This window comes from Taudactylus pleione, unplaced genomic scaffold, assembly GCF_031769625.1.
Source record: "Taudactylus pleione unplaced genomic scaffold, aTauple2 ptg000535l, whole genome shotgun sequence".
In the NCBI taxonomy this organism is placed as follows: Eukaryota; Metazoa; Chordata; class Amphibia; order Anura; family Myobatrachidae; genus Taudactylus; species Taudactylus pleione.
This window is the reverse complement of record NW_028284937.1, coordinates 8,904,880-8,932,132: the sequence shown is the minus strand read 5'-3', so window position 1 is coordinate 8,932,132 and position 27,253 is coordinate 8,904,880. Positions and strand designations below refer to the sequence as shown.

The following is a 27,253-nucleotide window of genomic DNA, read 5'->3' as shown; positions in this document are numbered from 1 at the left end:
GGGTCTTCAACCTTTGACCCTCCAGCTGCTGTGGAACAAATACAGATACCAGGATGCCCTGCCACAGTTTTAGCATGCTGTTATATCGAAATGGTGGCAGGGCATCCTGGGATGTGTAGTTCCACATCAGCTGGAGGGCCAAAGGCTGAAGACCCCTGCATTAGGCACTTAAAAGTTTTTAATTTGCCCAATAATTCCATTTCAGTTTTTGGGTGATATGCTGCAAAATACAGAATAAAGGGTTAAAACATGTGGGGACAGGTGTATATGGAGATGCTGTATGGATGGGGCAGGAGTTTTTAAGCTTGTAGGTGGGGGTTACAGGTTTGGGTTTTTTAAACAAATCAACTTACAGGCATTTATATGCACCTCAAAGTATCTAGAGCATTTAATTTGTTTAGATATACTTTCTATCAAAAATCACCTATTGGAGTCATTTTAAGAGCCCAAAATTTATTTTGGTTTTGGCCACTAACAAATTAGGGTACACTTTTTGGAGGTACAGACTGACTTCACCATTTTTCCCCATACTTAACAGTTATTACCAGCCAGACTTCGCAACCGCCAGAATAAGCCTTTTTCAACTGAATTGTGCGTTAAGAGGCAGTGTGCATACAGGCGGTAAGCAAAAATGACTGCACAGAATGCACAGTAAATCAAAATGGGATAAACCAAAGATTTTAATGCGACTTATTAAATCAGCACCCTAGAGTCCATAACATGCTGCATTAGGACACCCAGTCCTGTCTAGCTGCGTGTTGCAGTAGACATTTTTTTTTTTAATTGTTTTATTTCCCCTGGCTTTCTATAGGTTTTATGAAATCATCTTAGGGTATCCTGTACGGATATTATGCTGTCTGTGCACACTGTTTACATATGCCAGCACCATTCATGTGTGAAGGATGTCCGAAGACCAACATTGTGTTCAGTGTTTGTTTTTAGGTATTTTACCCTCCAGTAGGTATTGCACGGAAAGTCCCTTATTCTGCACTAAACCTCTCTCCTGCATTATAATGTTGGAATTGCTTATAATGCTTTTGGAAATGGTTCCTATTTATTGTGTAATTATGTACAGTATTCATACAGGATCATTTAGGGACACAGTAATATCCATGTTTTTATGTGATTGTCTTTAATGATTCTTGCTTCCTATTGTGTTTTTCTGCCATTTATTTATGCCCTCAATTAGAGACGTATATTTCTACTTCAGGGTCCATAGGGGGTCCGCAGGGTTGACCTTGGGGTATAGCTGGATCTGGATCCACGGGCACCACGCAGTTAAAGCTTTTGCCTCCTCTATACCCCACCACAGGCACCTCAGTTTTAGTTGGTGCCCTGCCAGAGTCGGGTCACCTTAGTGCAGGGGGACTGCTTAGCAGCCCCATAGCAGAGTTTTTTATTTACATTTTTTATTGACTCTTCAGAGCGGCAGCATCAGACTGTCCATTGTACGTCCAAGCTGAGCTCCTACACCCCGCTGGTGCCGCGATCTGGGGATCGTGGTGGGACCCCAGAGTCTGTACTAGCACGGGCTTTGGGCTCTCCCACGACTGCTGCCGGAGCGCCGGGGATAAGGTAAGACGCGGGTCACTGCTTGCGGCGACCCGCATGTCTATGCAGTGGCATGCCTCCGGTCTCTGGGGACGGACCGGAGGCGCTGGCAGTGGCGGCGCGCTCCCCCTCTCCGGAGGCATTCCCCACGGGACCACTAGACCACCAGAGTATTATGCAGCAGGCTCCTCAGCTCAGCGCTCCTATCCGCTTAGGTCTAGCGGCGCTGAGCTGCTTCCTCCTGCGGCCACCCCTCCTCTGAGGTCTCCGGCGGCCATCTTCTCTCCAGTGGCAGCGCAGATCTCGCAGGCAGTGTGCGGTCGGTCCCCATGTGTACCTCTCCCCGGCTAAAGGACAGCGTACACAGCACTACAGCCCTCCCAGACACTGAATATGGGCGGTTGATTGTAGTGACAAAGTGCAGTGAGTATTAACTTTCTGCATTGTATGTGACTTTTGCTAGTGCTGACTGTCTGTGCTTTATTTCTACTTACTGTCAGTCTATGACTATCCATTTCCTTCTCCTACAGCCCTGACAGGTGTGTGTGGGAAGGGCCTTTCTTGGATCTCACTTATATAAATTCATGTATTTCTGAGGTCGGTCACATACTGTTGTGTGCTACACGGTGCCATATTTGTGGGCTTGTGTGCTGCATGCTTGTGGGTGCGCCAAGAGTATACGCTGAGCTTCCCTGTTGTGTTGCTATTTATATATCTGGGTATATATATTTTTTCATGTCTGATGAGGAAGTTGAGCGCTCTACGGCTCCCACTCTGCTCTCCTGCTGACGTGCGCTGCAGGGGCGAATATGGAGGATTTATCACAGGATGGGCTGTTTGTGAGGTGCCTTCAGTTACCTGGTCCCTCTAACACCCCATCTTCGGGACAGGATCCTCCTTGGGCGGTGTTTTCTCAGGTGCTGGGTTCCATCGCTGACCGTCTGGCAGTCCCGACTGCTCTCCCCCATAGGAGGTTACCCCAAACAGCCATCCCCCCTTCTCCGGGTATACCGCAATTATTGCATTCTCCCCCTGGGCCTCCATATACGGGGTTCCCTATGTATATTCAGTCTCCTCCAGTGACGCAGCAGTCCATCATTCCCTCCAGTTCAGTCCAGAGTTTGGCGGCCTCATCTTCAGCCTTTCAAACTATGTTGCGTAGTGACAAGCCTCAGAAGGCATCAAAACGCACTGTTATATCATCCCAGTCTGTGCAGCTATCAGACTCAGATGCGTCTTCGGATGAGGGGGAATTGCCTGAGGACTCTGATTCGGATTTCCCTACCTGGGAAGTGGAGACAAAATCTTCCATTAATGTGCCGGCATTGGTGCAGACGGTGCGGTCCATTCTTGATATAGAGGTTGACGCCCCGGCCGCTAAGTCTAAGTATCCAAATTTTAAGCAGGCAAAGGTGACTTCGGCTGTTTTTCCTCTCTCTGACCAGCTGACTGATCATATGGCGGAGGCCTGGCAGTCGCCTAGTAAGAGGTTCCAGCCGCAGAAACTTTTAGCATCTAGTTATCAGTTTCCTGCAAGTGTTTGCAAAAAGTGGGAAACCCCGCCTGCTGTGGATTCTCATGTCACACGCTTAATCAAGACTGCTACCTTGCCTATGCCGTCCATTTCATCCCAAAAGGATTCCACGGAGAGGAAAGTGGAGACTTGTTTAAAATCCATTTATTCTCTCTCTGGGGCGTCCGTCCATGGCCATCTCTTGGCTCATTGAGAGCTGGGCCAATATACTGGAAGTTACTTTTCCTGAGGAAGCTTCGGAGGTTCAGAGAGCTTTAGTTGGACAGATGAGGGATGCCGCTTCCTATATTGGAGAAGCGTCTTTGGGATGCCAGTCTTCTGACTTCCAGAGTTTCGGCGGCAGCAGTCTCTGCTTGCTGGTCTTTGTGGCTTCTTTCTTGGAGAGCGGATGTGGATTCCAAGAAGGGCCTGGAGGCCTTACCCTTTAATGGGGAGATTTTGTTCGGTCCTGACCTGGACAAAATTGTTGATACCTTGACGAAGTCTAAGTCGGCGTTTCTGCCATCAGCAGCTGCGTGGTCTAAGGCTAGGATCTCAGCCTTTCGGTCCTTCAGGGTAAGTCCATGGGTCAGTCCTTCTCTTGGCAGTCGTCAACCAAGGCTGCCCCTAAACCAAAGAAGCAGGCCTGGAGCACTAGATGCCCTGCTCCAAGCCAGAAGATAAGACTTCAGCCTGGTGGGAGGGGCCTCTCTCTGGGGCATCTCAGAGTGGGAGGTCGACTTCTTCAATTCGCTCAGTGCTGGTGCAATACCACCACGGATGCTTGGGTACGAGAAGTGGTCTCTCAGGGGTACTCCCTGTCCTTCCGTCACAGACGCGCCCCCCCCCCCCCCCCAACAGTTCTTCTGCACGAGTCTTTCTCAGGCAAGACAAAGGCCTTGCAGATTCAGGAGGCAATAGAGTCCTTGCTGAAAGCAGGGGTTGTCGTTTCCGTTCCGCTTTCTCAACGTGGGACGGGTTACTACTCTTCTCTATTTCTGGTTCCGAAACCCAATGGGTCTCATCGACCTATCCTCAACCTGAACTCATTGAACCAGTTCCTCAGAGTGCCCACTATCAGGATGGAAACTTTGCGTTCCATCATTCTGGCTATGGAACTAGGGGATTATATGGTCTCCCTGGACATCCAGCACGCCTTTCTCCATGTTCCTACAGCACCTTTACACAAGCGATATCTGAGGTTTGCTATATGTCAGCTTCACTTCCAGTTTCAGGCTCTGCCCTTTGGCATTTCCACAGCTGCAAGAGTGTTCACCAAAATTATGGCTGTCATGGCTGCCCATCTGCGCAGCCAGGGTATATGGCTTCTGCCGTATCTGGGCGACCTCCTTATTGCTGGCAGGCTCTCCGGAGATACTTTTGCAACATCTGCACCTGACGATTGTTTGTCTGCAAGCGCACGGGTGGCTGATAAATTGGAAGAAGTCCTCCCTCATTCCGTGAGAGGATGGTTCATTTGGGAGCCCTTCTGGACTCTCGTCAGCAAAGGATCTTTCTGACTCCAGACACGATTTCCACCCTACAACTACGAGTGAGCAGTTGTCTGATGGGTCCCCAAGTGTCGGTTCACTTGGCAATGAGAGTTCTGGGGTCCATGGTGTCGACATTCGACATGGTGGAGTATGCCCAGTTTCATTCCCGGGCCCCTTCAGGTGCTGATTCTTCCAAATGGAACGGGTTACCACCCCGGATCAGGACTCAGATGCTGGTGTTGTCTCCAGAGGTGCGCCTGTCGCTAGCTTGGTGGCTTCAGACATCTCATCTTACCAAGGGTCGCCCCTTTTGGATCCCGGACTGGGATCTGCTAATGACAGATGCCAGTCTCCGGGGTTGGGGGGCAGTGTCTAGTCCACTTTCACTTCAGGGCCGTTGGACAGCAGAAGAAACTGTTCTTCCCATCAATGTCGGAGGTGTCACGCATCCTGTCTTGGACGGAGTGCCACCTTCTGGCCATCTCGGCAGTCTTCATTCCAGGAGTTCTCATTTGGGAAGCGTACTTCCTCAACCATCACGATGTGCATCCCGGGGAATGGTCCCTTCACCCAGAGGTATTTCAACTACTCGTGGACAGGTGGGGACTGCCGGAGGTGGACCTCATGGCCCCCCGTCACAATCACAAGCTGCCTGTGTACGGGTCCAGGGCAAGAGACGTCGGCGCAAGCCTGGCGGACACGCTGTCAGTGAAATGGACATTTCAGCTGGCGTATCTATTCCCTTCGATATCCCTGCTGCCTCGGGTACTTCGGAAATTCAAACAGGACGGCAGCACGCTTCTGGTGGCTCTGGCTTGGCCCAGATGTTCTTGGTACTCTGATCTTCGGGGCCTATCCATCGATGTTCCGTTTCTTCTGCCTTAACGTCGGGACCTGTTCTCTCAGGGGCCCTGCCTTTACCCGGATCTGGGTCGTATGTCTTTGACGGCGTGGCTCTTGAGACGTCCGTCTTAAGGTCCTGGGGTTTTTCCAGCTCGGTCATCAGCACAATGCTACAGGCGCGCAAGACTGCTTCCGCCAGGATTTACCACAGAATGTGGCATACTTATTTTCAATGGCGTGAGTCCAGAAACTACGATCCTCAAACGTTTCGTGTTTCTAGGATGTTGGCGTTCCTTCAGTCTGGGTTGGACCTAGGCTTACGCCTAGCTTCTTTTGAAAGTTCTTGTGTCTGCACTTTGTGTGGTTCCAGCGTAGGATCGCTACTCTGCCTGATGTCCGCAGCTTTTTCCAGGGTGTTCTCAGGATTCAGCCTCCCTTTGTTCCCCCAGTGGCTCCTTGGGATTTGGCAGTGGTGCTTCGGGCCAAATCCCAAGGAGCCACTTGAGTCGGTGGGATTTAAGTGGTTGACAGTTAAGACTGTTTTTCTCCTGCTGGCAATTGCTTCGGCCAGAAGAGTGTCAGAATTAGGCGCGCTTCCTTGCTGTTCTCCTTTTCTGATCTTTCACCAGGACAGGGCAGTGCTTCGCACCCATCCGGGTTTTCTTCCTAAGGTGGTCTCTAAGTTCCACATTAATCAGGAAATAGTTGTGCTGGCATTTCAGTTGCCTGATCTCTCGACTGGTGAGGCTTCCTTAGATGATGTCCGTGCTCTCAAAGTTTATGTGGACCGGACTAGTTCCATCCGGAAGTCTGATTCTTTGTTCGTCCTCTTTGGTTTTCACAAAAGGGGTTGGCCTGCCAACAAACAAACTTTAGCCCGTTGGTTTCGTTTTGTTATTTGTGAGGCTTATTCACAGGAGGGTTTACCTGTTTCGGCCCCTGTTAAGGCTCATTCCACTCGGTCTGTTGGTCCCTCGTGGGCTGCTGGCCACGGTGCCTCGGCTGTTCAGCTGTGTAAGGCGGCCACCTGGTCTTTCATACAGACTTTTCTAAGGTTCTATGCGTTTGACACCTTCGCCTCTCTGGATGCATCCTTCGAGCGCCGGATTCTCCTTTCAGCACAGGAGTGTCCCCGCCCTTAGTTGAACTGCTTTGGGACATTCCCAAGGTCAACCCTGTGGACCCCCTACGGACCCTGAAGTAGAAAACGAGAGATGGTAAGAACTTACCTTTTGTTATCTCTGTTTCTACGAAGTCCATAGGGTCCACAGGGCGCCCGCTCTGACGCACCTAGCTTCATATGGACTGTGTGGCTGGTGACCGGTTTTCCGTCTCCCATTTCTGTGAGTATGGTTTCTTGTGTGTTCCAGTCTTCCTTCTCTCTGTTTAGTCTCCTCCTTCGGCCTTGGCTGCTTACCAACTGAGGTGACCGTGGCTGGGGCGGGGTATAGAGGAGGATGGACCCAGTGCATCCTGGGAGCAGCAAAAGCTTTAACTGCGTGGTGCCAATGGATCCAGATCCAGTTATACCCCAAGATCAGCCCTGTGGACCCAATGGACTTCGTAGAAACAGAGATAACAAAGGCAAGTTCTTACCATATCTCTTGTTTTTAGCTCTGTTGTGTTTGCTCCATTAGGTATGTGTGTTAACTACAGAGCAACTTTGTGTCGTTTCCACATAAATAACTGACTCAAAAGAGCTTAAAGCGATTTTGCAAGTTTCTTGAAGGCATGTACAATATAAAGTTGTCTGAAGGTGGAGAGACTCTTTGTAACAGCATATACACATGGCCGTTGCAAAAATACTTCAGACAAAAAAAAAAAATACTGAAAATACCTGTTAAGACCGTATTCTTTAGCAGACCGAGGAGCTTCCTGCAACATAGGGCCTGACTCATAACTGATCGCAACTGCGATTGCAATAGCGTTTATGCACGTAGTCTCACTGCGATGGTATGCTAATCCAATTCTTATTCAGGAATTACTAACTTTGTTGCACGCTATGAGTACTCAAGCTGTGTACGACATCACAGTGGATAGTGGATAATTTATGCACGCCCATGCAACGGGGTTCAAATGCACTGGCACACCTGAGTTTCACTGACCACCGTCCCCCCCCGTCAACCTCCCACAAACACCACTTCCTGTGAATCTCTCCGCCATGGGTCTGCGTGCGATCGCAGTGGCCAGTTCGCGCAGTGCGCTGCATGCGCAGACCGCAACAATTGGGCGATTGCGTGCATAATCGCAGTTGCGATCGGTAATTAATCAGGCCCTTAGTATATTATATATTTTCCCAGCTTTCCTGTAGGACACCATTGTATTGTCAAAAAGTGTGTGTGTCGGGTCTGTACATTATTTTGAGGATCATCTGCATCAAAGTCATGTTTAATAGAAGTTGTGTTAAACTCATTAAATTAATGGGCGTATTTTCAAAGCCTAATTCTTTCTATGTTTCATAGCATGTAAGAATAATATTTTCGTGGTTATTATTACTATTGAGAAATAATTGCATTGAAATGTTCTTATACAAATCTGTCCGGGCTTATCCCCAGCATTGCATGTTCTGTGACTTCTCCCAGGAGTAGGAGTAAATGAATGAATGAAATTGGTTGAACCAGTTATGCATTCTTGAAATGTGTACTCTTGTTGAGGCCTGAGAACCAGTTTGGGACACCGTGTTTACATGGTTATGTAAAAGGTTTAACGTGAGATGGCGATGTATGCCAAGTCTGCAGGGAGCTGGAGCTTAAATGGCATGCATAATCTCCAATGAGTGAATATACATTGCATTTGCATACCTTGAGTGCTAAAGGCAAATTCAGCCTTCCTTTCAAGATATCATTGCAATTTATTATTATTTATTATTATTTTTTTTTTTTTTAAATATTTAAATTCAAATTTGTTTATATATCCCTACACTGACTTCATGATATAGATAAAGTAATTGTAGATAATTTTTGTGCTGTGTATTATATAGATTCTGTTTTGCAGATTGTAGCCTTTCTTCAAAAAAAGGAAGATTTTGTCAATTTGCTGCTTCGGCATATTGGCACATCGGCAATTATGGACCTGCTGCTGCGGCTTTTGACATGCGTGGAACAACCACAGCTGCGGCAGGACGTATTCAATGTAAGGGTCAACTTTAAAGAAGTGCTGTTTTGTGTGCTGCTATCATTTGTGTTGAAGATCTTTATTTGCCACTTCCACAAAACTTTTCATTGTGGCTGCAAAGTTTTTTTTTTGTAGCGGTCTCTTAAACTCTTTCTATTTTATGCCTGATATTATACCATAATTAAGAAGCTGGTTTAGTTCAATGGTTATACAAAATAGTTTTGCATCGTTTAGCACTGGCCAGCGGAGGCAAGCTGTTTCTTTATAACTCTAGCCCTATGGTCGTCCTCTAAAGCTAAATTTAAATTAATTAGGAACTTTTTTTTTATTTTCAGCGTTCTCTTACCAACCCAAATATCTCATTCCACAATAGTGAGATATCTGGACAACGCTGCCGTTACATAATCAGTTTGCCTCTCACTTGACTCCAAAACTTAGGATGCAGTTTGGTGTTGTGTTCTTAGTGAACAGTGCTATGTGACGCTAATATTTTTCCATGGAACACTGTGTATTAGATGTTCAATACATATGGTGTGTTTCCAGAGTGACACCTAATGTCCATTGGATAAAAATAATTTAGGAGCACTATTCAATTTCCCTGGGTGTTGATTTGCACTTTTTGAGTTATGTGAACTACTGTAAATGGTGGATTATTGGGAATCGGTATGACATACCGCTGGACCTAAGCCCGGCGAATGAAATACAGATGCTGGAAGTCCAGCAGTTGAAGATCCCGACAGCGCCTGGCAAGTATCCTAACTCACCCCTCTCCCCCCAGGAGTGCCTAAACCTAACTCCCCCTCTCTGCACCCTAAACCTAACCATCCCAGGGGGCTGCCTAAACCCCACGCGGCTAACCTAACAGGTCACGCCACCCGGCTTACCTACGTTTGGTATGGCGGGCGTCTGGATTTCGGCATGGGGCTGATGATAGGCGTCGGTATTTAGATGCCTACCACAGTTGGGAATCTTCCTGACTACATACCGATTGTTGTGATGTATGCTGTTTGTCCATGTGTCTAGTTTGTAGTTGTGTTCCTTAATGATTTTTAGCGAATGGATTATTAAAAGTTATGTTACAAACTCAGTGCTGTGTGCAAGAACCTACTCCCCAGTCCCTTTCAAGATATATTTAGTACTGATTGTCTTTGTTTATTTATTTAAAGTTGAATAGAGTTTCCTGAAACTAAACTTGTGTTTAAATTCCGTGTGTTTATATAATGTCCTCTTTTTAGTAATTTATAACTGGGTTGTTGATGGAAAGATGTACAAATAGGGCCTTTGCTATTTCGGATAGTGACTCCCAATTCTCTCCCATCTGGCAACAGTAGCTATGGAATTGCATGATTTAATTAATGAAATATGGAGTTTTGATATTTGTGATAACCATTAAGAGAGTGCAGCGAATAACAGATGGTGAGAAGATACAAACGATCGTATCAAAGTATAATTAATAGTGAAAACAGGCGAGATAAAGTGTCCTGAGTATTGGCAATTATTTATGAGGCACCTCATATTTTTTGCAGCGCCGTTTAAAACAAAGATACAAAACTGCGTAAATAAAATAACACTTTAATACACAGGTTCCCAAACTCAGTCCTCAAGGCACCCAAACAGCCCAGGTTTTAGGGATATCCATGCTAGACCACAGATAACTTAGGGCCTGATTCAGCAAGTATCGCAATTGCCGATTGTTGCGTTCTGTGCATGTATCGCAGTGCGCATGCACTCCACTGCGATCGGGACTGCAATTGCAGTGGCTACGCAGACCCATTGCAGAGTGATTGACAGGAAGTACCGTTTGGGGGTGGTGACGGGGAGGTGGTTGGCGAAACGCAGGCGTGGCAGTGCGTTTGAACGCCGTTGCAGGGGTGTGCATAAATTATCCATGATGCCATACGCAGCTTGTGTACTCTCTGCCTGTGACGAGGATTGCAATTCCTGAGTAAGGTCAGAGCAAATGTGCGTGAGGCTGCGATTGTACTCGATGTTACCGATGGTTTCACAGTCTTGCGAAGTATTACGGATGTGTGTAAGATGGGCGACCTTATGTAGTATTGTGACAGCATAGCAATTGCAGAGGATTAGCATTTCAGCGCTGTGAGACTGCGTGCGTAATTGCTATCGCAATTGCGATCCTTGCTGAATCAGGCCCTTAATTAAGTACCTCAGTCAATTTGATTTAACCACCTGTCCTCAACCATAGATATCTCTAAACCTTGAACTGTTGGGCTGCCTTAAGAACTGCGTTTGGGAACCTTTTGGCTTAAAATATTTGTGTAATTAAAAGTGTAGGCATAATTTTAGTGTTTACTAATTGGCAGAGAGAGTCTAGAGGGAGGGATGAAACAAGAACCCTGCTCATGAGAGCTTACGTTCTATAAGGAGAGGGAAAGTATTGGGAGTATTTGGGGAGAGTCATGGTGCTGGAAAACAGATGGCAGAGCATGTTGTGGCAGAATCGATAAGGTACGATCATGACATGGCTTTATCGTAAATGTCTCATTGCTCTATATCAAGGCATCGGTGATCCCGAGTTGTAGTGAGATCAGCCAATAGAATAGAGATCCACGGGGTTATTTCTGCATTATTGGTGCACATTGAAGCTGACTGAGGTTATGGACCCTTTGCAGTGCTGAGCTCTGCAGATGATATAGAAAATGTCCTAACAGCAAGGGTGGTTTCATAAAGACCTTTATTACCCATATTATATGCATCTATCTGGTATTTGTGGATGATGATTGGGTCAGTACAATGTTTTATTAGTATTAATGGCTTTTTAGAGCTGCAGAGGTGAAATTGGCAAATTTAAAAGGATAACGTATCATGTTAAACGTCTTATTCCACCTTGGTAGTTTGTTAGTGTACAACTGCTGATTCATGTCATCTATTATAACCTTTTTTTCCCCTCAGTAATTTTTTTGATTCATTTACACAGTGGCTCAATGAAGAAAAAATTGTTCAAAGACTGATTGAAATGATTCATCCTTCAAAGGATGATAACGTAAGTATATATGATGGCAATCACTCTTAATTTTGGGCATTCGTGCAGTTAATGATTTAGTTATAACATTTACAATGCTTTTGTCCATGTCGAGGCATATACATTTTAAGGAATAAAATGATTTCTGGTTTCCTAACTGTAGAAGTACATGTTGATGCACTTTGCGCAAATAAGGGGTGAGCATATTTCTGGGTGTATTTTTAGGCCCATGGCTCTTGTCATAGACTCGCATTCAAAAACATTAAAGGGAAAAAGTGCAGTCACAAAATAAGCTTAGTGCTGTATTTTCAGTCTTTACCAAAGTGCAGATATGGGAATGGCACAATATTAAAATTATTTTTTTACCCTCTATTTAAGAAATAAAAATCATATTAGGCAGGATCCATGTGTGCATGAGCCTATACTGTAGTTGGCCCACGAGCCTATACTGTAGTTGGCGCACTTGTTTTATAGTGTAGTAAAGTAAACACTGTTTGCATGAAATTATAGTACATAGTGCTTTGTGCATACACCATGGTATGGTGAGAAAGTGCAGGCAGAAAACAGGTAACAGTGCTATATGTCCCCATATGAAAAATGATTTTTAAATGTATACGCTGAGGGTGGAATGTTGTATTAACACTTTGTTTTTAATGTATTATTTGTTGCATATGGTAGGTCGATACCTTATTAAATCAATTAAAAAAAATAATAATATAAAGACTGATGAGCAGATACCAATACAAAATTACTGTTAATACTTATCAGAAAATGGCGCTTGAATATATGGTGGTTGGACCAGTATTGGAAATGCATATATTTCCCAATGATGCACTAAATAAAATGGCAATGAGTCTTGCCAATGTTCAGGTACCTACTGTCACAGGGTGTGGTGTGAAAAGTCGATAGGTTCTGATTGTCGACAGTCATAATGTCAGCGTGGACTTTAGGTCGACAACCAATATGCCTACATTCAAATATATTGACATGTCCATAATGTTGACCTTTAACATGTTGACTCTGTAATGTCAAAATAATATTTTTTTGCTTATTTTAGCCTAGCCCTAAAAATAAGTAAAAAATACAATGTTGACATTCTGGTGTTGATATGTTAAATGACAACATTATGAACCATGTCAACATATTAGTTGCTGACCTAAAGTCCATGTAGTCATTCTGACTGGATCCCCTGGTCTGATCAGGATGCCACTTCTGTGATAGAACCTTGAAATTGTAGTGGTGGTAAAGTAACGGCTTCCTGTGCACAGTAGCGTAAATACTGCGCATACTAAACCAGGTTGTCCAGCAGAGCTATTTTTCTTTGCCAGTACCAACAGCGTCAGCCATGTCCATTCAGAGGGCTCACCCCAAATACTTGCCTGATGCTGTTGCAGTCTCTCTGAATTCAACCATTCAAATAGGGAGCTACCCTTACTGTTAGTTGAATCTGCTAAGACTGCATCTAATGCTGAACAATATGGCGATTACAATTGGAGCCACCACCTTAGCACTGTAACCAATAACACAGCAAGTTGTTGCTGGCCATGCCAGGTGGATTTAGCACTTCAGTCATTTTTGCTGAACTCCCTGACTAGGTGACTAGCGTCCATACTGTATGGAGGCATTGAGGATATCGCTCGCTATAAAAAAATTTTGTTGTTGGCCCGGCACTCCAAATAAATACTAAATAGCCTGTGTGCCTTTGCTAATAGTAGATACATTTGTTAGTGTATTCTCCCACCAGGGGGTAAGAGCACCGCACAGCACTACAGGTCTTTGAAGCATATAAAAAGTATTATTTTCCACAACGTTTCGTCGTACGTAACCTGGTCTGTATATTTCACCTGAGGACGAGGTTACGTACCTCAAAACGTTCTGGAAAATAATACATTTTATATGCTTCAAAGACCTGTAGTGCCCTGCAGTGCTCTAACCCCCTGGTGGGCGAACACACTAACAAGTGGATTGATAGAGAGGGGGGAAGAGGGAGAGAGAGAGAGAGCTCCATCTAGAGCAGGGGTCAGGGAAATTTTTTACCTTTTACCCCAAAATATATTTAGATACGCCGACGTTACCCCCTTGATTTGAAAGGAAGGAAATCATATACTAGTGCTCCCATATAATGCCCCTGTAGTAGTGCCCCCATATAATGACCCTGTAGTAGTGCCCCTGTAATAGTTCACCCATATAATGCCCCTGTAGTAGTGCACCCATAGTTATGCCCCCATATAGTGCCCCCAAATAATGCCCCTGTAGTGCCGCTTGTACAAAAAAAAAAAAACCTTAATCCCTGCTCCTGCATCCGCCGCCGTCCTGTCCGCCCGGCTGCTTCTTGGAACTATGGGAGAGACGTCATGACATCTCTCCCATAGTGCGCATGGAGAGAGCCGGAAGCTGGAGTTCAGAAGAGAACTCCAGCCTCCGGCTAACGCGGCACTGCAGGGAAGGAGCCGGGTGCCCGCTGGTAATAACATCTCAGTGGGCGTCCGGCTTAGAGGCTCCCTGCGGCACAATCGGGCATGCATATGAATCATTATAATTATAGAAGGATTCATATTCATGCCCGGCTGTCCGTCCCTTACCCCCAGGAATTTCATTTTTACCCAATGTGGGGTAATTTACCCCTATTCCCTGACTATTGATCTAGAGGCTTCTGGAGGTATCTTACCATTAAGTCACACGGAGGCAGTTTTTTTTTATACTGTGCGCTATGAATTTTATTAAGCCTGTCTAACTCCTTATTGTCTCTGTTTCAGCAACATTCCAACGCTTCTCAGTCATTGTGTGATATTATCCGGTTAAGCCGCGAGCAGATGATCCAGATTCAGGATAGTCCTGAACCTGACCAGTTACTGGCCACTCTGGAGAAGTAAGGCATGCATTTCACTGCGTTTTATAAAGCAAAAGCCCCATAATGTCACATCCTTCACATCGATATTTCTTCTAGACCAGAAGTTTGTGGGGTAAATTAATAGGTAACAATTGTATTCTAAAATGCAGAGTCCGCAGGTGGAGGAACCGAATTGTTTACTTTTTTCACTGTTCAAGATGCCGGTAACCATCACAGATTGCACGGAGAGTCCGTCTCACCATTCTAGAAAGCCATAGTAAATTGAGATTGTATTCCTTACCATTGTCTTTATTCTTTATTTTATTTACCCTTTTCCTCTTATGTCAAAAACCTTATAAATAATAAGAAATGCAGACAAAAACTATTTGTGGTAAACCATAAAAAAGGAAGAAGTAATCCATCCAATAGTTCCCAGATACCCTTAAAGAATTCCCAATAAAGTTGTAAAGAACGTAATCTCCAAGCAATAAGCTGATGATCATGTAACTGGCCTTTTCTGGCATTGACATCTGGTCTTTTATGGAATGACATTGGATATTCCTAAGGCTTTTTGTTGATGAATATTACAACTGCATTAAGGACAGAGTTGTAGGTTTAAGGCCTGATTCAGTGTTGTACGCTATGCTGATGTTTTTGTAGTTCAGTGGGTCAAGACTGTTTCGGGGGGGTGTCATCTTTGTCTGCGATCCCGTACGCAAGAAATGTGATTTCAGCATCCATGTTCAGACTCTATAGGGATGGTGTAATGATCGATGGTGTGTCTTAATATGCAAGCAGCTGATTAGCGCTGCAGCCGGCGGGCATCTCTATGAATCCCCGCGGAATTAGCCTAAAGATGCAGTCACCCTGCGGAAAAAGACAGTCGTGGCTGTATTAGCGTGGCCCTCTGAATAAGGCCAATAATGTATGGGCACTGTAGTGTATTGTCTAGCTGCATAATAAGCGTCCACAAGCATCTTTTCAGGTTTAAATAAAATGGAACTTTACTGTCAGCATTAAGTAACAAAATAATAAACAACCTAGCCCCCATGCAGGGCACTGTCTCACTTCTTGAACCCTGACTGTCATGGGCAGCTAGTCTGCAAATGTAACAGTCTCAAAAGTCTTAGACCTGTCTCTCGCAGGTATAGACACGGCCTCCTGGCCTTCATACAGTCTTTCTTGTAATCCTCCCTGCGCCGCATGCAAGTATGGACACTGGCCTGCAGCCTGGCTGCTACAGCTTCACACAAACACAGTCAGAGTTTTGTGTTCCTCCCTGCCTGACTGCAGGTCTGGACACTGGCCAAGCCTGGCCCCCACTGGCCTCCAGGCACAGTGGGCTCTATAACTTCTACAGTCTTCCTTTGACTGTCTCCTCTGGCAGCCTGACTGGTCAGCCTCAGTGTGGTCACACTTCCTTTATCTATCCTGCATCCATTCAGCCCCACACAGAATCCACGGCTCACTATCGCTACCTAGCTTGATATTGCCACACAATAAAAAACTGTTGATAAATGAATATACTGATTTATATCTGTGTATTGTGACGGAGAGAAACGTTCTCTGTACATCATGGAATAAAGAGGTGCAATATTGTCTCTGACTTGTATGCTGCCGACTTTGCGTTAAAACACTACATGAATTAAAGGGACGATCTGTGTCCAGCCTGTCATGTTGTTGTTGTTTCTCATATTGTGTGCCTCTGTTGTTGGGCAGTCACACTTTTTAGTTTGCGGTTAAATATTTTTTTTAGAGATATGAAATGTGATTGTACTTTAAAGAGATCTTGTTTTTAAAGTTACTTTTTCTCTAAACAGACAGGAGACAATTGAGCTGCTTCTGGGTAACATGTTTAAAGGAGAACATAATGAGTCTGTGATTGTTAATGGTATCCAAGTGCTTTTGACCTTACTGGAGCCGCGAAGACTCAGGTAGGTCCTCAACCATCATCAACGTATTGATCTGACATGTTTGATTGCAAGATCAGTCAGAGATTTACTAAACCTGTTCTTCAATTCACACCTTCCTTGGTAATACATGTTATCTACTTATCATTATATAATGATCCTATCTCATGAGCTTCTTTTCCTAGCTAGGAGATTAATTTCTTTTGTCCATTTCCATCAATGTTTCCATCTTGTTGCACATTATTCCTTCTCTATTAAGGGGCTGGGAAAACGCTTTGGGAGAGATGTATCAAACTTTCTGGAAAGGACAAGTGATGGTGATGCCCATAGCAACCAATCGGTTTCTAGCCAAGGCCGTAACTAGGGGAGTGCGGGCACCGTCAATGCCCCACGTCCCTTGCTTCTGGCTAGCAGGGTGTCTGTAACGGCACACTGCAGCCAGGATTGTTGTTGCAGTGCTGTTCAAAGCATCCTTAGGACACTCCAGACATGGTCCTCACAGTCTGTACAGCTGTAGCGCTCCGGACAATGCTGTACTTCCTGGAGCTGGTGGCCCCGCCCCCTCGGCATGACATCATCTGGTCAGGAGAAGTGACCTGCACAGGACACAGTGCCGGCTAGTTACGGCACTGCAACTAGCTATCGTTTTTCAAGTATATACTATAAATTGATAGATAGAAGCTGATTGGTTGCTAGAGGAGGTTATCTTCTCTCCCTGTCGTCTTTGGAAGGTTTGATACATATCCCCCTTTGCCTTCCGGTCCCTCTGCTTGCATGTACCCTGTCCCCCTGCATCTGCTGTGCTGGTGATCACTGCTGATCAGTCAACCAAAGGTTAGCAGCCGCTGGGAAAAGGTAAATTAACCCCCTCACCCCCTTTGAGTACCTGGTGCCTGAAACAGGTGTCCAATTATTATTATTTATTTTTTTTATGGAATTATTTTGGATAATTTGAAATTGATGTTCCTCACCTAATTCACTCATAAAAAAAAAACAACAATTTCGGAGCTGTTTTAAGAAAGAAAAAAAAAAAATCATCAGTTAAGTGGTTAATGCTTGAATTCGTTTCTTTCTAAAAACCTACCCAATTGTATTTTGAATTTCCCTACTTAGAGATGGGATATTGAAAGGTGTCATGTTAACAGAATTTGGGATCAGACTGCAAGCCTATTGTAAGACAGTATTGTGCAGCATGTGTTGCTTGGAATGGTCTCATTCTGTCTTTTATTGTACACCAACACCAGTGTAGCAGCGTAAAGGCAGAACGCTTACTGACTGGTGATGGAGCGGGGAGCAGACAATGAGTAATAGTCAAAGCTGTGTATACTGGGAGGGGAAAGCCATTCAAAATCTGAGTGGGGTGCAGGAAAAATGGGCAAGACTCGGCATGCTGTCAGGAGTACTATCTGCATTATCGCATTACTCTGTATTTCCTTGGGATGTAGTCTGGAAGCCGACGGTCTAAATGCCGACCACCTACTTCCAGACTTTCTAATCCCGGCGTGGTACTAATGACAGGCCTGTCATCAACCATACGCCGGAAGACCGACGCCTGGCATACCGAACGAAGGTAAGCCGGGTGCGGACAGGCGAGGGGGTTGGGGGGTGGCTAGGTTTAGTGCTTCTGGGGGGAGGTTAGGGTTAGGCACCCCCCCCGGGGGGACTTAGGTTTAGGCTGCGGGGAATGGGGGGTTAGGTTTAGGCACTTGGGGTTGAGGTTAGGGTTATGCACCCCTAAGGGAGGGTTAAGGTTAGGGGGGGGGAAATTTGTTTAGCGATACTTACCTTAGGGACGATCGGGATCTTCACCCTTGTCGGGCTGCCGCTGTCGGGACTTGAACACCTACTACACCCATTTCTTTTGTGTCTATTCGCAGCTGTGACCCAGTGGTCACCCCTTTTTCAGTTGCTTGTGGAGGGTGTTTGTAGTGAATCATTATATCGGTGCCTGCCTTCTTTCTGCTCCTTATTCAGATTTGAGCAGAGTACAGTATCTATTTATCTTCCCATGTCTTTTGTGTTTCACTATGGTCACCCATTGCTCTCTGTCCCCCTCTCTCCACTGTCGTTCTCCTCTCCTCCCTATTTCCCCATAGAGTCTAAGAACAAGTCTGTGTCCTGGGCTAGATGAAAATGGTCATGTAAAGCGCTGCCAGAGTGCAGTATCAGATATGGCAGTGCAACTGCTTATAATAGGCAGATTTTGCACAGTTTCAACCTTTGTGTTGGAGATTCTGAGTACTAATAATCCTGAGGATGCCCCAGGGAGCTGTAAGACCAGCTAAGGACGCTCCAGACAGCACTGCTGCATAGATTCTGGCTGCAGGTGCCATTCTAGGCACCCTGCTAGCCAGGGGAGGCTAGCATAAAAAAGCTCAGCCAGACCAAATGATTCCAGGGGCCTTATACGGCCCCCTGGCCTGAGGTTCCATATTCCTGTTCTATATAATGTTATTTGATGAAAGCTGTAGTATTGTTAATAATAGACCTGGGGTAGACTCTGCTCTGGACACAAATTATAATGTAAGTGGAGAAAAATATGCAGTCTTCACATGTAACTCTCCAGGCAAGGTTTGATGACCATACATAGTTTTCCTTTAAGTATATAGTAAAGCAAACATTTCGTTATTCTAAAAATGTTAGCATTTAGCTGTTCTAAAATATTTATGTTGAAAATGGAAAAAATGTATTTGTTTTTTAAATAGCAAAGCTGGTATGTTGTGGTGTTTGTTTTCTTGTTCATCAGTTTAAAGCTTAAACATTTATAAGTTTTTGATTTTGTGTAGAAACCAACATCAGAAACCTTTTTAATTTTTAGACCAAAATTTGAAGATTCATTTTTGTTTTTCTTCAGTGATGCAATGTGTGTAAGATATCTACATGGAACAGACAAATTCAAAAAGTTTGGCTGATCTGGATTACTTTTTATAAAATTACAAACTTATCTCTACATTTATAAAAAAGTTTAGAAAAAAATAAATGCTGCCCATCTTGCACATTGTGTAGACTCTGTATTTCCTGTAGATATTTCATTGGAATTGTTTGGTTTCTCGTGTAGAGCTGAGCTGGGTGGACTGAGTGGCTTCTACTGTAACCTGGAGGGTCAACTGGAGATCAACCCTCCTGGTTTAGATGCAGCATCCAATACCCAAGCCAGTTTAGGCACACTGTTGGCCATCAAGGAGCATTTAAAGGAATTTCATCAACTCCTCATTGATCCACCTAAGGTACAACTGCATCATTCAATTAATTTTTTTATGATTTTTTTTTTTTTTTTTACTTTATTATGTCTTTTAAAATATCTAAGCCATTACATGTTGGCTAGAACAGATTATGGTCTCTTATGTATAACATAATGCAAACTTCTGTCCACATGACTTATTTGAATCAACCCTTCCCAAAGAACTTCCTATTCAAGACAATTATCCATTAGTTTGAATTACTGTGAATTTATTAGTTGGTATATGAATCATACAGAAATGTGTGCTGTTCTACAGTTTTAAATGCTTTAGGGTCAATCCATGTGACACGTTACATTTAACATAATTTCATGTTAATTCTTAACGTTTTGAAATTCAACATTTTAAAAATGACAGTAATATATGGGATAGGTAGTCCTAATTAATGCACACCCTTAGTAGTTCAATTTTATTGTTTATATGTGTGACTCATGTTACAACAGAATGGACATAGGAACTGAAGGTATTTATATATTTAAATCTGCATTACTAATTATTTTTACAATGATTGTTATTCTATACACTTATATGACCCTAAACATATGATTGAAACACAAACAAAAAACGTAATGTTAACCAAACTATACTTAAAATCAAGTTTGACACGTGACTCGCATTACATATGAATGTGACTCACGTTACATTTCTGTCCGCAATAAAAAGGCTCTGATACAAATTACTCAAACCTTTAGAATCTACGTGAATTAATTAGTGTAGGCCTGTTTATCTTCCTGATTAGCTGTGAAGGTGTATAAAATATTTCATCTGGTGATGGCCTATTCCAGCTGCTGCCAGCTTGCTCCATTGTGCTCACTAAGTATTTACCATTTCTGATGTCCTTTGTCTCACCTGGGTAACTCTTTCCATCATATTCAACATAGAACCAGTTACCAATGTTAACTACATTTCAAGTCACTCTGGAAGTTACATTAAGTTCATCAGTAGAGCTAAATGAAGTTGAAAATGTCTTGGCATCTGCTGTGATACAATTTAATTTTCATGTATTGTGTACTATATTTCACGGATTGACCCTTTAATAATTAAGCCAAGGGTAATTTTAGTGAGCGTATTAACCTCTTATATGGACTCATGTGACTCCTCTTCTAGATCATCCTGGAGTATCTCCTACTTAGTAAATTCATCCTGTGTAGAGAGGAGCTATCTCCTGTACCAATCCTCCATCTACTAAGGCACTTATAGAGATTGTTTCGGATTCAAACTTACTGGATGTATGGGTCATGTAATTTTAAATGTAGAGGCCTGACATTCGGATTGCTTAGGCTACACTGATTTCCTGTTGTGGGAGCAGAGTAAAAAGGTATTTGAGGTACAATTGCTAACGCTAGGGCAGGGAGAAGAGATTCACCTGATCAAATGACATAGGGTCTGATTTTTGGTAGAGCAAAAACTCTTAATGGGCAATACAAAAATCCCAAATTGAACCTTGTGGCCAGTTTCAGATGTCCCTCATACTCTGGACTAGAGGAATGGCCTTTGCCAGAATGGAAAATCAAATTAATTTCTGTACATAACTTAATAGTTTATTGAAATACAAATACCTACAAATATTTGAAGTTTAAAATAAGCAACAATTGAAAAATGCAAAGTTCATGTTCCTAAATATGTCTTTTTAAAGCTGTAGTATGTAATGCAAATGTGTACATCTTGTTTGTAAAATTTTACAATTGTAAAATATAATATTGATCACTAAAGCAGTACAAATCCTTATGATCAATGCTGCTCAAACAGATCTACCCAATGCTTACACAAAATATCTGTTCAACTTTCTTTTTAGATGATAAGAATAATTTGGGGTATCTACTACAAGATCTGAAAACAACTGCACGATTACGACATTGTAATCGTTCAGTCGTTTGTCAGTCTGTGATGAGCCTGCACTGAACGAGCAGATGTTCAGTGCAGGGTCATCACTCATCTGGAAACATGCTGAACTTGACGTTATCGTCAGGTTGACCAGCATGTTTGAAAGATGATAGATGTCTAAGCGACCAGCGGGCACGCGCATCGCTGGTCGTTTTAGACACTTTTGCAAACGATTGAACGGTTCAATCGTTACTTATTTGTCTAGTGGATACCCCCCTTAAGACACAACTCCTAATAAAACAAGATTACCAATGTCTTACTTTTTTTTTTACCATAAATGATATTGCCATATTTAGAAAGTTATGTTTTATAAATATCCTTTATTTATCAAGTACTAACATATTGCACAGTGCTGTACATTGAGGGGATCATGACACAAACCTATTACATGTAGTGACATGAACAAAAAAAATATTGTGTATAGCAGGATAACTGAACATTCCTTTTTGGGGGCGCTCTTGTAATATAGTAATTATTGATGAGTGAAAATAGCTAAAATTTAACTTTTAATTTTTATGCACTTAAAAGAGAGAGAAATACTTAGTTTGCCTACCAAACTCACAATAACCATACAACTTAGTATTCTGTGGGCTAAGCTGCCACCACAGATAAGAAAACCGAGACAAAAAAAGACAATAATACAATAATTGATAATCCATATTACACAAAATTGCACAAACTCCCCATGCAAATATTTTTGGGAGAATCAAGGGAAAAATATGATGTGTTTGTATCATTGTTGAATAATAATCACCGTATTGCATTACTTTTTAAACACTGTACAAGCCATTTCTATACATCGGCGTCCGGTACATATTTATTGCCAGTTATTTATATAGCGCACACATATTCCGCAGCGCTTTACAGAGAATATTTGGCCATTCACATCAGTCCCTGCCCCAGTGGAGCTTACAATCTATATTCCCCATCACATGCGCACACACATACACACTAGGGTTAATTTTTATTGTAATTGTATTATATAATCTAGTGATTTTTTAATGTTGTTTTCAATTCTGGATTTTCTAAGGGTGCTTAACAAGTGCATGTGGTCTGTTTGTTCTTGTATATCCTCAGTCATGTATGAACACAGGCAAACAGCACCTCCAAATAGGTAACATGCACTAGATAGTGTTCTTCTAACAGGCAGCTACAGATCGGCTCCTCCTCAATGTACAACAGTCTGTGATTAAGCCTCCTCTTCCTATATGAACTTTCTGTCCTGATTTCAAACTGCACTCTGCCTTCACATTTAACACTTGTGTGTAAGGACAAGAATGTCTTTATAGGGCACTGTGGTACTTATATTAGCTGTGTTTTAGTGGATTCATATGCAGCTGAAAATACCACCAAGGGAAGGACCATAGAACTATAGATATCTTGTGATCCATCTGCTTATTTCATTTTTGGAAAGTACAAACTTACAGCAGGAGCCTGTAAGTTACAATGAACTTGCAGCAAATTACTTCATGGGAAATGTAGTGGACCCCATGGAAAAAATGTACCCGTGTCTACAGTGTACACCTTAAGCATTGTAGCCCCAATATTACTGGGAAAGAATGTCTGAGGGGTCTATTTACTAAGCTATGTTAGGAGCTCATAACTGCCATGTCACATGTTGTGTTTGAACAATGGCAGTTAGGAGCTGATTGACTGGCACCTTATCACCATTCACTTTATCTCCTAACACTGCTTAGTAAATACACCCCTGAGAGTCTTGTATGTTTTAGTACACTCTTGTCTCGTGCTTTTTTTTAAAGAAAATATTTTAATATGTGACTGTTTCATGTAATAGGCGATATATAGAGAGAGCACACAAAGGCTATGTATTATTGAGCTGACAATTATACCTGAGTACATCACATACTGTCCTAAATATGTAAGCGGAGCTTCATTGGTTTGTAGTGTAGTGGTAAGCTAACACTTCACTTTAACAGAGTAGCAGTGGAATATCATGTTGGCAATAATCAATGTATTTTTCCTTCATAATTATTTGTATTTTAGTTTAGTTTTAATGCTTTAAATCAACCCATATATCTTAAATAGAGAGCATATCCCTTCTAAGAGCTTTACATTTGGCCTGTATTACATTACATTTCCACTACCTATCGTATTATTGTTTGAGACACATGTTTGGATCCAATTAGGGGTATACGGAATATCAATTGCCTATTAAGTTGTTGTTCAGATTCAGTGACCCCTTGTTCTGGTAGTTAAAAAAATATAGGTTTTCCTGCTAGCTTTGTTACTCTGCAGTGGTTACTATTTGTGATTGTTGATGTGTTTTTTATCTCACTCCATTCCTGTGTTGTATGCTATATAGTTATTAAATGATCATTGACTCACAAAAAGTATCCATATATAATTATTCAAATATACTATTCCAAAATGAATCTCAGTTGCTCAGAGCCTAAGTAAAAAATGAACTTTGTCTATGAAAGGCAGTGATTAATATATTGGCACCAAAACTGGCCACACACTATATCCAACTAGTTGATTGGTTGGAATGAAAATCTGGTAAGGTATGAAAGCAAATGACAATCAGCAATTTGCTCCCAAACGCCGGAAAATGGACAAAAACTGTTGTTTGAACAGATTGTTTCGATCAAACATTTAACAAACTTGTCTGATGTCCATTTTCATCTGTTTTCTGGCATTTAGGAGCAAAATGCTGATCATCATTTACTCCCATACGTTACCAGATTTTCATTCCAACCAGCCAACTACCTGTAGTTGGATGAAGGTTGGTCTAGTGTGTGGCCAGCTTAAGTCCATGCACCTCATAGTTACTCAGTCTTGTGTTTAGATGGACCTTCTCTGTCAAATTGGCAAAGTGGATAACTTGTCACTGTTAGTCCATAGGTCTCAGTGTAATTTTGCTTTTGCTGTTAGTATAAGGTTTCAGTGATCATAGAGCTCAATAGTACATTTATGATATCAGTCCAAATGCAATTTTCAGTCACATTTACTGGCAGCATGAGAGAGGAAAATAAGTAGCAGTCACATAATCACCACAGCCATCTGCTGTTTAACAATATAACATGTAGCATACATTGATCTGTAAATGAGAGTACGGAGATCATGGTATGTGATCCGCTGAAGAAAGGGAAACACAGCTTCTGCTGCAGCTCCGGGCTGCTGTGCCGTACCCACTGATATTCCAAATATTGCAGCGTAGCCTTTGCACTAAACCGGAGCTGTGAGAGAGCAGGAAATAAAGAAAAAGTACCTGTGTCAGGATAAAGGTGTGTGCGGGCTGCGTATTGATAAATTGATCGGCCAATATATCTGCTGCACGTCGGCCAGTGTGTACCCGCGATATGTCGGTGAACGTCGTCGTTCACCAACATATCGCATTGGTTGTGCTGCAGAGCCGATGGACAAAAATGTCTGCAGACATATCTGTCCATCGTCAGGTGTGTACTGGCGGTCTGCAGACCACCTGTACACACACGCAGCGGCAGCCGCGAGGAGGGGAACGGGACATGCCCCCGACACGGCCTCCGGGACCCGAGTTCACAAGCAGATGATGGCCATTCACTGTATATGAACGACCATCATCTGCAGATATATCTGTCAGTGTGTACCCACCTTTAGACCACAGAATACAAAGTTTTATGGTTATTGTGAGTCTGGTAAGCAAATTAAGTATTTTCTCTTTTAAGTGCATAAAAATGAAAAGTTAAATTTTAGCTATTTTCAATTAATAATTACTAGATTACAAGAGTGCCCCCAAAAAGGAGTCATCTTCTGTTATCCTGCTATACAGGATAATGTTTTTTTGTTCTGCAAATCTATTATCTCCTGGGGAGCACCATCAACCAGACTACTAAGAGGAATATTTTCCCCTACTACTATAATTATGTTGGTTTTCTAATAATAATAGTTTTCAGTATGTTTACTTTCCTGTGCGGAGTCTACTTGTGTTTTCTTCATATGCAATGACATGAAGCAGAAGGGCTCGTACAAATGATCTTACAATCTAGGAGGTGTGGAGATTACTTGATGGATAAGGAAGGTGGAGTAACAATTATATCTGCCAAAGGGGGAAGTGCTTGTGTTCAATGTCCTACACCCTGCCAACATTTTGTAATTAAGTTTTATTGTGTTTTATTAGCAAGTCCATTTATGATAGATCCTTGTAAAAGCAACAAAACACTATAAATACAAGATGTTACAGCAACAATTACCTGGTCAAACCCCCATCATTTGTTTTAAGATTGTATTCTATTTATTTTTGCAGAAAGAAAGCTTGCAGACGACGTGGGGTATTCTTGATCCTCCGTTAGGGAATACTCGTCTCCATGTGGTGAAATTGTTTGCTAGCGCAATTAACACAAACAATGTGGCTTTAAACCAGGAGCTGATTGAGCTAGATTCAATCAACACCATGCTGGTAAGTTGTTCTCAGTATGAAAGTTACAGCTACAAAGAGATGAATGTAGTATGCAAAAACTTTGAGGGCATGCAATAAAAAGAGCGTATGAATAGTTTTGTGTGTGTATATGTACAGTGTGCGTGTATGTATGGTAGGTATATGTATATGTACATACACATATCCATGTCCTTGCTCATCTAGCCTCAATACCCCATTGGCATGAGTGAGCTGCCAGGTTCTGTGCATATCCTCCTGAGGGTGCGAGCAAAATTCCGACTAAAGTGTCGGCCGCAATGCCGTTTTCCGGCTTAGTGTGATGCTAACAGCCTCTTGGCCGCACTTTAGTCGGAGAATGCTGGTTAGCGCGACTAAACACCCAGTTTAAGGTGAGGGAACGGGCATTGGTTCTAGTCGGACTTAACAGCGCGGTCAATTGAATAGCCCCGGGAACTCCTTCCCGGGACTGTTTAACATCACACTGATTTGCGACTTAGGGCGGCCCCCATTACGACTTAGGGCCAAATTAAATTAGAGGCAAAAAGTCACAGTGGGCAAAATGCATTTGCCGCTGTAATCTTTTCGCCTCATTCGCCTGTTTGGACGTGAAGCGTACTTTCACAATGCACTCTCCCGCTTTTCACCCTATTCATTTCCAAAACTGGCAAAAACATATGTGTGAATGGCGAAACTAGCGAGAAGGACAGCTTATTTGGGGGAAATCAGTCTGTACCCCATACAAAGCCTAACTGACCCTAGTAATCAATATAGAAGTGTATTAATAGCCCTAATAAAAGTATTTAGGTTTCTTAAATTGAGTCAAAGGGCTGTTATATGTATATTTGCATAAGTGTGGAAAAATGATCTAAAACAAATTCTTTTATGAAAATAATAGCCGTTGTTAAATTGAGGGTACATTTAAATTGGTAGTAGTATATAGTGTAGGGGATAGAGAGGCACTCTAATTATAGTGTTACACTCTCTAATATAAATAAATAAGTTATCATATGTGACAAACCTCTAAGAATAATTGAGTGGCAGCTCCAATATAGTGATAGGGTTTGGCGCCCACAATAATTATAAAGAAGTGAAAAAAGCACCTACTAGTGTCAAATTAAATCAACACAAAAGTGAAACAAACTGGTGATCTATCCGCTACTTATCTGGTAAGATGTTCTTCAGTCATATGACCATTAGAAAGGGATATGAAAAAGAAAAACAACATAGTGTGTACCATACCGCACTGTATATTGCTTCATAGAACCCAGTAAACTATTAGACCCTTTTAGGGATAATTTCTTTCCCAAGTGGAAAAACAAAAAGATTTTTTTGGACACAGTCCAGGGTCAAAGTAGATTTAAAAACAGGTTTAATGATACAGTGACAAACAATGGTAAAACAAACACGTACAAGAAATATATATATATATTTTTTTTTTTATTATTTTTTTTTTGTGTTTATGTGGGTGTGTAAATGTATGACTTTTTTGTGTTAAATAGGTCTTTCCTTTGTTAAAGT

The 27,253-nt window shown here is 42.6% G+C and overlaps 1 protein-coding gene across 2 annotated transcripts in view; it reads left to right on the top strand.

The window, feature by feature from the left end:
* Positions 1–27,253, top strand: part of PPP6R1 (protein phosphatase 6 regulatory subunit 1) — an 89,034-nt gene that overhangs the window by 29,045 nt on the left and 32,736 nt on the right. For both annotated transcript variants that reach the window (XM_088450948.1, XM_088450949.1), the window contains exons 4-9: positions 8,395–8,532; positions 11,453–11,518; positions 14,254–14,366; positions 16,148–16,261; positions 19,296–19,464; positions 25,604–25,756. In XM_088450948.1, the coding sequence (XP_088307074.1) occupies positions 8,395–8,532; positions 11,453–11,518; positions 14,254–14,366; positions 16,148–16,261; positions 19,296–19,464; positions 25,604–25,756 (753 nt within the window). The remainder of the gene's footprint in view (positions 1–8,394; positions 8,533–11,452; positions 11,519–14,253; positions 14,367–16,147; positions 16,262–19,295; positions 19,465–25,603; positions 25,757–27,253) is intronic.